This window comes from Hyperoodon ampullatus (genome assembly GCF_949752795.1).
Source record: "Hyperoodon ampullatus genome assembly, chromosome: 9".
In the NCBI taxonomy this organism is placed as follows: Eukaryota; Metazoa; Chordata; class Mammalia; order Artiodactyla; family Ziphiidae; genus Hyperoodon; species Hyperoodon ampullatus.
Window position 1 is genome coordinate 34,104,145 of NC_136922.1, and position 12,159 is coordinate 34,116,303.

Sequence of the window (12,159 nt, forward strand, 5' to 3'; positions counted from 1 at the left end):
CTTCCTCCTTCTTTCTATGTTTTCTCTTCCCATTTCCCTTTCTGTCCTGCTTCCCTTCAACAATCTCATCCACTCCCAAACTTGAGTAGTTCACAAATGTATCTCTGTCCTTGGCCTTTGTCCAGAGCCCTAGTTTGCTACACATCTACAGCATGATGTATTATCAGTACTGAAACATCAATTGTCTGAAACCAGGTTCATCAGTCTCAGCAGAACCAGTTTTTTTTGTCCCATTTAATGGCATTTCCATTCTCTTTCACCCACAGATCTGGGATTTGATCTGTCATCTTAGACAGTCAAATCGCATGGGTTCTCTACCTTTGCTTTCTCTCTTGCACGTGGCCTCATCTTGGGGGAGCTCACCACATTAGACTTATGCTGTTATGGAGCCATCACCTTGTCATTTAAGGGCAGGGCATCGGTCTTACTCACCGCTGCTTGCCCCTTAGTGTCTGCCACAGTGCCTTACCCAAAGCAGACCCTCACTATTTGTTGAGTGGTTGTCTACAAATCAAGCATTTTAATGCTTTACTTGCATTTCATGAACTATTTGTCATTGAACATATTTCTTGTCATTAGTTCTTTAAATACTTTTATTCTTAACCAAGCAAGCACCAGAATAAAGTTTCATACCCAGAACTTCAACTCTGGTACTTATGCTGTTTTTCAGGAAGAGCGGTTAGGTAAGGGTACATAGGTTGGTCAGGAGGCATTAATTTCACCTTCGCTCTTGAGAGCCGGGTATAATACGTATGGTTATTACGTTTTCACGGCAATTTTAGATAACTTCCATCTCCTTTTGTACGTTGATTTTTCTGCTTTTTTGCTTCTTTATTTTTTAACAGGTTTTCAAAATGGAAACTATCACTGTGACATAAGATGCTATTGATAGTACATCAATATGGTTCAGCTATTCCCCTGCCCAGCAGAGTGTAGCTGCTCTGTGCACAGCCCTGTAATACATATTAGTTACACAGACATTAGAGAAGCCCTTCCCATCCATATGTATGTGCATGGCCCGCGGAAGTTAATAATGCCGTATATCACATGCACGTAGAATGTAAAATGTACTTCACAATGACAACAGGCTCATATAAAATGAATATTGGCTTACGACGAGAGGAAAGCTAGGGAAAGATTTTTGTCCTTTCAGACCTGCTCTTTACTGAATTATTTGTTTCTGTGTCTCAGTATCCCAGACTCACATTCTGCCGTTTTTGTTTTTGTTTTTTTTTGTCAATATTATGCTCCTCTCGCCATCCACCTTGCTTCACTTCAGCCACACGGATAACAAAAGAACCCCTTTGGAGAAATGAAAGATAGCAATTATACATTGGTATTCATGTTACAGGAGTCACACTGCCATCCTCAGGGAGTTTAACAATGAATATCCAGCATTAATTGCCACAGTAACTGCGTGTCTGACCTTGCTGAAGTGTAATACATCAGTTTTACATAGTAAAATTATTTGCCACTAAGAGATTTTAAAAGGTTGATGATAAAATTATATTGCTGTTTAGAATGACTAGTATTTTTTGTTTTTAAGAAGATCTTGGAGGACTCACATGACTAGGTCACTACATTTTCTTAGGAATCAGCACACCGGGAGTTGAAATCATCATTTTCCCACTGATTTGGTTGGCAATTATGACAAGAATAGTGCCTTCCTATTCTTATGGAAGGTGAATAAATACATCGGCATCTCTGATAAATCTATGGAACTGATAATAAGGCATGAGGACATAGTACTTTTTATCCAATCAGGGCCGGGAAAATGTTCTTTTTGTGTGTTTGTACCTAATTTAGGTAGGGTTTTCTGCCAGGAGCAGAAGCACAGAAGCATGCTAGGAACCCTAGGACGTGTTTCCCTTTTTAAAGAGGCAACATAATTTTTAAGGTGAAGCCTCTTTGCTATCAACTTTTCTTGCTTCAATCTTTTGCTCAGATCCTCAGAAATACAGAAGGTAAATATTTTTACCTGTGTTTCTCCCTACCCCCTCCGCCCCTACCTGCCTCTGGTTGGGTGCCGCCCATCAGGAGAATTTCACACTCCACACTCTGGAAGTGTTCGTCGCTAGGGTCGGCTCCACACTGCTGGGTCAGCAGTGAGCCCGACTCTGACAGAGCCACGTCAGCGGGCCATGTTGGGCTCTGGGCTGTGGAAGCTGTGTGTGCAGAAATGAATGATTGTTCAGCCTTCTCTCCGTGTTAAAAGGGACCGCGGTGAAGAAAGTCAGTGCATTCACCCGTGACATCCGAATTTCAGCCTAGATGAGATTCTAACTGGAGATCCGTTTTTGCTTGTATTCTGGTAAAACAAGTACATGATAAATGTGAAGGCCACCTCAAGTTTGGGAGTAAAACATGAACTGAACGATAGAATGAGTAGTTTTTTTCCCACCTTTTAAAGTAAGGCTGTGAGGTAAATGAATATGATATGTATCTGCTACATCTGCTTAATATAGCTTGCTCATTGTTTTAGTGTTTAAATGATGTTTTATATGATTTTCTAATTTTAATATAGTGGCAGTTTAAGAAGTATTAACCAGGTAAAAGAGAGTATAGCACATATGCAATTAGTATATTGTGTTTTTGAGACTTTGAACTTTGGATTTCTTAATTCAAATCATTCAGATAGTTTTAAAAATGAACTCTGAATCCCATCCCCACTTTATTTTTTTTCCAGTTTCCTTTAAAGTATTTATGCCTTTCTAATGCTTTATGTATCCATACAACTTGAGCCTGGACCCTGTACCATTAGAGGGAGATTCTTGACCAGATTCCTAATTTGTTCTGAATCTGTAAAGATAATTAGGTGGGAAAGCAACTTGAGAAAGTGCAGCTGTAGTTAGCTCTTTTTTTGCCTTCTTAATTTTCTCTCTGTTTTTCCTTCTTCCATCCATCACTCCCATCGGCAATTGAAGCAGGATGATGAAGTGACAACCGTTCAGGTTAAAGAGCAGGACCGGGACGTCCTGGTGCTGAAGAAAGTGCAGAGCTGCGGCCCAGCCCCCCAAGCGGGGAGCGCGGAGAGCGATTGGAGGTCAGAGTTTCCACCCAGCCCCGTGCTCCTGTCTCCTTTTCCCTGCCTTCCTCCCCTTCTCCCGCTCCATCTCACTCGCTCTCTCTGCCTCCTCTTCCCCCCTCCCTCCCTCCCTCCCTTTTTTCTCCGCCTCTCGAGCCGAGCGTGCTAGCTGACTGCAGAGCTCTTAGCAGCCAGATGGACTCAGTTCCCAGTGAAAGGACAGAGATGCCGAGATCTTTGAGCCTTTAGGGGATGCCTTTGTTAGTAGCCGTGCACGATGGGCAGCTCCCGGCTGAGAGTCTTTGACCCTCAGTTAGAGAGGAAGGATTCTGCCGCGCTTTCAGACCGAGCGCTGCCCTTGCCTACCTTCGATGTGCCTTATTTCAAATACATCGATGAGGAGGATGAGGACGAGGAATGGAGCAGCCGTTCACAGTCCTCCACTGAGGATGACTCCGTGGACTCTCTGCTCTCTGACAGATACGTGGTCGTGTCCGGGACCCCGGAGAAGATCTTGGAGCACCTTTTGAATGACTTGCACCTGGAAGAAGTCCAGGACAAAGAAACAGGTAAGGCAGGGGGGTGTCTCCTGCTTCCAGACTCACAGCTGCGGCTGCCCTTGTCAGTTTCCGGAGGGGGCAAGACTCTGTCTGTACTGTAGCTGAAACCAGAGTGGGCTGACCCAGCATATGCTTCTTGGGCCTCCCCCTTAGCCTCCTGCTGTTTTGTTTAAATCCAGTAAATGGACGCATGTAGAGCCAAGCAGCCGCCTGGGAAGTAGCTGTACAAAGAAAATGATACGAAGGCAGATGTTCTTGTTTCATTGGCAATTTTTTACCACATCGCACCTAAAGGCAGTTGGCAAGAGGCCAGCACCGAATAGCCAGTGTTCAGTGGGGAGGAATGAGGGATGGGGTTACCAGCTAGCGTTTACCTGGCTTGTGCGAAGCACTGAGCTGGGGGAGTAGCCTCCCTGCCGAAAAGTCAACAATTAATGCAACTACTCAGCAACTATTAGCTTAGCAGCAACTTCTGCCTTTTTCCATGTGGTTTACAAACTGCTCAGAGCAAGCCCTGCTGTGCAGAATATGATACTCACAGCTTCTCAGACCAGAAACGGTAATTCACTGAAGTCTTACTGATCAGGCTTCTTGTCCTTTCTATTTAATCTGGGAGCAAAATGCCCACTTAGCTTTTTCACCCTTGCACTTCTGGAAACACTACCATTGCACGATCTACCCAAACTTCCTTTATCACACAAGGGCAGTGCTTGCTTCTCTTAACCAAAATTTGTAATTTGTTCCAGCCTGGAGCAGTTATTCCAATGAATAGGCCTCTGGCTGTAGCCTGAGTTCTGTAACTTGATGCCCTGAGTAAAATGCACTTTTTGCTGCCACCATAGCACCTGTGATGCCCGCAGTTTGCAATATATCGACTGCATCAATAAAAGGCATTTTTGGTTGTATTAGTACAAGTAACTCCTTAGGTTTTTCCCATGCAGGAAGGGTTGTGAAATGACAACTTAGGTGGGAACAAGAGTTTCCTTGGGTCCCAGTAGTTTTGTCTGAACTTAATTGATGCCTGGCTCTATACTGCATTATAAAGGACATTAAGAGAAACAAAGATGTGTGAAATATGTAATAGTGTTTTTAAAAAAAAGCCAAAAATGACTCCATCACGCATCCTATATTAATGTTATTGTTTGATCTTGAAATTCAAATAAAAACTTTATTTTGCATATCTGTGTTTGGGGAAAAATAGTAATAGTTGTCATTTATACACAAACAAGCTAAAAGAGAAACGTATTCTCGTGGCATTTGCTGGGTGGTCTTTGTATGTCTATCTATTAATATTTTGTGCGTTTGAGCACTGTTTCCGTGTTCTGCTTCATCAGAGATAGTCATCATGGAACTGGCCATAATTTTCCGCGTACTGGTTAGCAGACTGCTTTACACAGGTGGTTTGGACTAGATTACAGGCAAGTTATCTGCCACGAAGAGGACACCTTTGAACATGCGTAGCAGTTTGGGGGACTGAATGTGTTCTTCTTAATAGCACTGCAGTTCTATAACACAGGACTTTGTGTCTCAGTCATATTCATAAGAGTAGAAATTACTGAAGCCAGTACTAGGCCTACTTGATTTCTTTTTTCTTTCATTCTCACTGTCATTAGTTTTTTGTGAAAGATGGCCTAGGTACCCACTGACAAGTTAACACCGGGAATGAGAAATCACCCTAATTCCTAATGCCAGGAGTTGCCTCCTGTTGGGGAACAGTGTTGTACCTGGTGTCTAGAGACTGGTATTCCCAGTTTCTTCTCGATTATACCAACACTGGGATCAGATGTGTCCCTCTTGCCAGGTGCCGAGCAAAGCTAAAAGGACCACGACTCGGTGTGGCCAAAGCCTGGCAGGTAGAGCCCCGCAGGGGTCAGTCTCTCCTTATTCCTTCTCATTTCCTTAGTGTTTACAGAGGACACATGTAAAACTTCAGATGTTTGCAGGGACACCTGAGGGGGAAGACAGTAACAACTTTTCCTCTGATCAAAGGAGAGTTTTATGAAAATGAAAAAGTCAACTTTGGAGAGAGATTGATGTGTAATATGATAGGGACACCTAAGTGGAAGTCACATGCAGTTCTTCCACACTTCACGAACAGCACTTGGAGAAAATACAACAGAAGAGCCACTGTGTGGCTTTTGTTGGTAACATTTTAAAAAATATAAATATAAAATCAATTTCAGGTACAAATTGAAGAAAAGTGATTATGAGTTCGTTCTAGTTTGAATACTAAATGAATCACATATTTAAAGTAGTTGAGGCCCCTTGTCACTGACGGTGGTGAATGTTAGTTCTTTACCTTGGTCAGGCTGGCAGCCCTCACTATAAAAGGTCTACGTGTGCAGGAGTCTGAGTCGCGTAAACATATGGAAGACAGATGGAGGAAAATGAGAAGGGGCTGTAATAAAAGCATACAGCAGCGTTTTTATGTTCTTGAGCGCCCCTTTTAGGGAGATGGAGCCATATGGAGCCGGGTCGAGCCATATGGTGGTCGTCCACATGGCCCCAATGGCAATGAGGAAGAAAGCATACATGGGAAGAAATAAATGGTCCTGGAGGCTGGGATGAGCCTGTTCTGGATTCTTACATTCCTGTACCCACCAGAGGCTGGGGAAGTTAACCAAGCAAGAGATGCAAGTTATTTCCATCTCTTCCCCACAAAAGTCACTTCATTGTGAAAATGTAGGTGCAAGGCCCAATAGGCTAAGAGACCTATACTCACAAAGGACAGGTTCAGGTGATTACTAATTGCTGTTAACATGCAAGTGGAAAAAAAGTTTACTTAATTGAATGGAATAGAAATAAGAGATACTGTATTTTTGTTATTACCCAAATCTAGAATAGAATAGAATAGAAAACAATAATTCATATAGTATTCTATCACCATATCAAACTGAGTTTTAAAAGCAAAAAACATTATTAGAGATGCTCACAAGCAACCTACTAATGATTTTCCTAAATGATTTGATCCACACAGCACTTACCATGCTTATTTTCATAATCCCCTATGTGTCTACCTTTCCTCCCCGGTACTACCCGGCACAAACAGTCATCCTGGGAATATCTGTGGAATGAGTGGATGGATGGATGGATGGATGGATGAGTGAATGAATGAATAATTCTTCACTGTTTAAAATGGAAAAACTGTTTGAGTCTGGTAACTGGATACCTATTTGTGAACGTCAAAGGACTGAAGCTGTTTTCAAAGATTACCTTTTCTTTCGAGGTTCAGGGTCTGACTTGAAGCATTTGGAATGTTAGGGGAAAATCAAGCAGCTCTATCTTTCATCTTCCCAGAAATAGGGCAGACGTCACTGGGCATTCCCAGCCCAGGAGAATTACAAGGAAGGCAAGAAGCAAGAAAATATGTTGTGAATAGAGGAGCTGGAGGGGTGGAGGAGCAGGTCCCCACCACCAGCCCGTCTCTGGAAAGGATCAAATGTGTTTTGTCTAGAGTTGCTTCTACTAGGAATAACGATTTCTGTTCTAAGCAGAGGTGGCCGGGGACAACACTGTGATCAGATGGATTACACAGAGAAAATCCTTCTTACTGACTTTCTTTCTACATCTGCATTATGATGAGTCTACCTTAGGGGAAACACAAGAGGAAATAACATTATTTGCTCCCCCTTTTTTTTTTTCCATGTCTTGGGTTTTTATTCATCTTTTTGAAGCAAATGTGCTTATGATTACAGGTTTTCAAGAAAAAACAAGCAGAGAATAAGGTAGTGGGAACAGGTAAAGCCTATTAGCCGATTCTTATTAGGCTTGACCTGCTTTCTTCCAGGTATGGCTGTTTTTACTTCATGAGGTTATCGTTCAGTATATTGTGTACTCGGCGTGGAAATGTCTGCTCATCCTGCTTTGACTACGGAAGGCATGGATGCCTCCGTGTGGGTGGTGTACTTTCAACAGCACCTAGTAGACTGATTACATCATGGAGAAAGTGAGTCCCTTACCTTTGTAACGAGGCAACCACCTCCATGGAAGTACCTGGTTTATATCATAGGAGTGTCTCACTTAATTGTTAGGGTCCCAAAGCTATTCTCCATTGCCAGCCTAATGGCTTTTTTTTTGGAGCATTGCACTGATGGAACCTTGAGTGAAGCTAGGGCAGGCAAGCCATTTTTCATTTTCTTTTATCTTCTTTCCCGGTCCAGCACCAAACGTATCCTAAATACTTGATACATATTTCTTGTGAAGGAAAATTAAGAATGCCTTTTTCCTGATCATTGGAAATACGGAAGACAGTTTAGGTGAACGTCTTCCTTAATTTCCTTACCTTTTAGGATTTCTGGAAAGATGTTTGGTGCTTCTCTTCTAGGCTTTCTTTTGCAGGTGGCAAGACCTTTATAACCCTGTGGCTGCATGGCTTTTAAACTTTTGGTGGGTAGACATGGAAGTTTTTAGATGGTGGTAAGCCTCTCCATGATTTTGTGCAATTAACATGCATGTAAAATTATCTTGGATTTATCTTTTTATTTTTGTGGTATCATGTAACACATAATAGACCAGTGGATCTTATCTGTGGCTGTGTCATTAGCAGCACATGGGGCATTTTTCAAAATATCAATGTCTGGGTCCCACCCCAGAGATCCTGGTTCAGTTGACCCGAGTTGGGGCCTAAGAGTTATGGGCTTTGAAGGCTCCCCAGATGATGCTATATGTAGCCAGGTGTGAGAGCCACAGAACTAGGACAATGACTTTGTCTCTCCACTTTCTTCAGAGACGTATTCAAAGTGTCTAATAGTTATAAATTTGCCCCTGAGAACTAGGGGCGTCATTTCTCCTTTCCTCCACCTCTCCTCCCCACTCCCTCTCCTGGTGTCTGTGTCCAGCCTCATATCCACTGGTCCCTGCCCTAGAGCCTCTGCAGCCTGAGTTCAAAATTCACAAACCTGCATTGCTGGTCCATCCACTGAAATGGTTTTGAAAAAAGGAAACAATCAGAGTGGACAGAGGTACTGGCCACACAGCTGTTAGCTCTCAGTTCTTGGAATGAGGAGGTGACGGTATAGTGAACAAAACCCATTTGGATTTTGGCCAGGGTTCTGTCACACTCCAGCGATCTCTGGGTGGTCCTTCAGCCTCACAGCCAAGAATGCTTACTTCTGTAAGAAACGATGTTCTAAGGAAGGAGAATATGCACACAGCAGAGTAGAAAGGGTACTAAAATGAGATTCTGAAGTCTTGGGTCCCAGATCTGGGCTCCATTAATAGACCAGCCTGAGACCTTGAGCAAGTTATACATGAGATGAGTTCTGACATATCTTTCATCACTAAAATGCTTTGATCTAAAGAGATTTATATCAACCCCCATCCCCTTTCCTTTCAAAGTATGTCACAGAACCGTAAAATTCTAGATCTAGAGGAGACCTTAACCCTGCGGTCGTTTTATGCTGACCTCACCATCACTTGGGCTTTGCACAAGGGCTTAGGCGGTTTGGCCTGACTTCATGTTGCCCTGTCTTACTGCTGTGTTTCTTCAGCCTCGCTCAGAGAGTAGTTAGAATGTTGATGGGGTAGCAGGCTTGGAATTCAAGGCTCAGTGGCCATACCTGGTGATGATTTAAGTGTGTTTGTATATAACCTTGTCCAATGGGAAACTTCTTAAGTTCCTCTGGGAAATTATGCTATAACATTTACAAAGAATAGCTTTGGTTTATCACCTACCAGTAATATCCATTTGCAGAGAGTTTTACTACCAGGCCATTTTGGAATATTCAGAAACAGTCCGTTGCTAGAGAAAAGCAGCGGTTTTCCCCCAGTGATGAAATACTCTGCATCCTGGCTCTTATCCTAGCCCTCCCCCTGTAATTCCTTTACTTTTAACTTTACACACTGCTTCTGTACTAAAATAGAGCAGTGCATATTTGAGTGTTCAGTTTCTATATGCGGGTGAATGAATACCATAGAAAAATTTAATTCCTTCCTTCCACAGATATCTTCGACCTCTTATATAGGCACTGTTCTAGCTGTGGGGCATACAGCTGTAAACAGAATACACACAAACTCCTTACCTTCGTGGGGCTTCCATTTTAGTGGAGGGAGTCAGACAAAAAGCAAATAGGGAAAGAGTGGATGTTCGTGGTGCTGAATAACCAATCTCATTATAGACACAAATTTGGGAGAACTATATCCACATGTCTTTAAAAATGAAGAAGCTAGAGGATATTTTAATGTATTTAAAGTAGTATAGAGAATGAATGTGAAATGTCTGGTCCTATTCAGCAAAGTTCAGAACCAAAGGAAATAGACTTAGTTGAAAAAATAAATAAAAGATGTAAAAGGAGTTGGAAGTAGGTATAAGTATCCCTGGACGGTGCTGGCGACAGCTAGGAGCTGTAGACTCTGCATCCGTGGAAATGGTTGATGTCAGCCTTTTACCTTCTTGACCTGTGAAAGTAGCTTTCTCAGAGACAAATAACTGGACTAGGTTGCCACTTGAAGTCTTTTTCAGCTTTATGAAACTGTCAGTGTTAAATATTAGGTTAATTTTGTTTGCATACATGCTAATGAAAAAATCAACAAAAGACTAAATAAATTCATTAGCACCAACTCCAGCTGCCCTGGGTGTGCCTCAGACGCAGATGAGAACCCCCACTGTTCAGCGAAGGCTTGAAACAGCGATCCCCGGTGACAATGAAAATCCCCAAAGCGCCATGGAGAGAGAACTAGGAGTAAAAGTGCTCATATTAGAATATTGGTTTCTGTTCTGCTTTATAATCTTTGTGCTTTTGGTTTGGTTTGGTTTGGTTTTTTGGCAGTTCCCTTAGCTTCTCTCCTAATTGCTAATGTGGAGGATGTAATGTTTTTGCTGATTGTAATTGAAGCATTGGAAGACTTTATAAATTAATACTGACTGAGTGATGAGATAATTAGAATTGTGTAGAAATTTCTTTCTCTTTTGCCTCGTTTATGAAATCAAAGAGTTTAGACCACATGACATCTGAGGCCCCTTCCAAATTTGAGAGCCAGGATTTGACACCACTCTGTTTATCCAAACATCCTCTCCATTAGATGGATGCTTGTACAGAATGATTATCTCCATCTAATGGACATAGATGCTAAGGCAGAAGTTAACTAAGCTGCTTCAGAGATAGAGTGGTCATTTGAATCTGAAAGTGAACCCAGATATATTCCTAGCTTTGTCCTAGACATCATTTTTGTCTAGTGGCTAAAATCTTGGATGAAAGGCAGGACTGAAATAAAAAGCCTACCATTCGACTCTAGCTATAAACCCCAAATCAGGCGCTTCAGTAGCCACTTAAGAGGGAGGTAATCTCCAGCACAAAGACCTGCTGCTTGGTTTCCACCTGTGAGCAAGGTGGCCACTGGGTGGGCTAACTGCTTCAAGAAGGTTACACAAGAAAGGAGGTGTGGGGGAAGAGGTCCTAGTTGCAGCTGATGCTGTATCAGACCACTCACGTGAGATAATATTAAAACTCAGATTATGACTGTGAATTTCATTTGAGGTGTTCATCTTCTGAACTAATCTATTCACACCACCTTTGAACATGTGATACTATATGTGATAACAAGGGAATTGATGCTTTTACACTGCCAGTAGATTGTGGGTTAATTAATACTCTTGTTGGTAATGAAGCAAGGTAAAATGCAGTGAGACAGAGATGAAGCATAAGGTCATTAATGTACACAGATTAATAATGAAAATGTGGAAGTTTTTATTACAGCATAACCAATGGGCAAAAGAAGATGTTTAATGGATAAAGATGTAAGGAGGAGTACAGCCTACTTTTCAGGGATACAGTCCCCATTTCGAATGAGACTGGATCATTGGAGTGCATTTATTAAATCGCATCATTTTCATGTTTACTCCACGTGATGTCTTTCAGTACTTAAAGTTCAACTCTAAGTCTAGAGCACCCTAGAAACAAACTGAAATATTGTAGGGCTGTGAGAAATTAATTTCAGGAGGATCTGAAGATAGGACATGGAAAATGAAATACACAAGGGGCAAGAATTACCTCAGAAGTTAGATCTTTAGTCTCCTGACTATAAGGATTTTGAAAAACTTGTGCATCTTAAGAAGAGTTTTTAGACTTTCTTCTTTGAATACTTTTTTTTTTTTTTTTTTTTGCGGTATGTGGGCCTCTCACTGTTGTGGCCTCTCCCGTTGCGGAGCACAGGCTCCCGACGCACAGGCCCAGCGGCCATGGCTCACGGGCCCAGCCGCTCCGCGGCATGTGGGATCCTCCCAGACCGGGGCACAAACCCGTGTCCCCCTGCATCGGCAGGTGGACTCTCAACCACTGCGCCACCAGCGAAGCCCTTCTTTGAATACCTTTAAGGAAAATATCAACAACTTTCTGATGGGCTAGAGGGAAGGCTGTGTCCTAGAGTTGGGAAGTGAGATAGAGTATCTTTGAAAGTTTCCTTCACACATTATATTCTAGATGAAATACACATGTGACTTCTTGTTTCTGTGAAGTCTGTCCTGGTGATGATGTCCTCAACCCCCCAAACCATGAGGGTTTTCCTATGTAAACTGTAGCCAGAACAGAAGACTTATTAGAAATGAATGGACTTTCTCCTTTATTCACCTTGGAAATT

General features: G+C 42.3%; 1 protein-coding gene across 3 annotated transcripts in view; it reads left to right on the top strand.

Annotated features, from left to right (window-relative positions):
- Positions 1–12,159, top strand: part of RAPGEF5 (Rap guanine nucleotide exchange factor 5) — a gene marked incomplete at both ends in the record, with an annotated part of 215,021 nt that overhangs the window by 143,335 nt on the left and 59,527 nt on the right. For 2 of the 3 annotated variants that reach the window (XM_079711491.1, XM_079711493.1), the window contains 2 exons: positions 2,925–3,043; positions 3,506–3,594. In XM_079711491.1, the coding sequence (XP_079567617.1) occupies positions 2,925–3,043; positions 3,506–3,594 (208 nt within the window). The remainder of the gene's footprint in view (positions 1–2,924; positions 3,044–3,505; positions 3,595–12,159) is intronic. The other variant, XM_079711492.1, reaches the window with a different exon arrangement.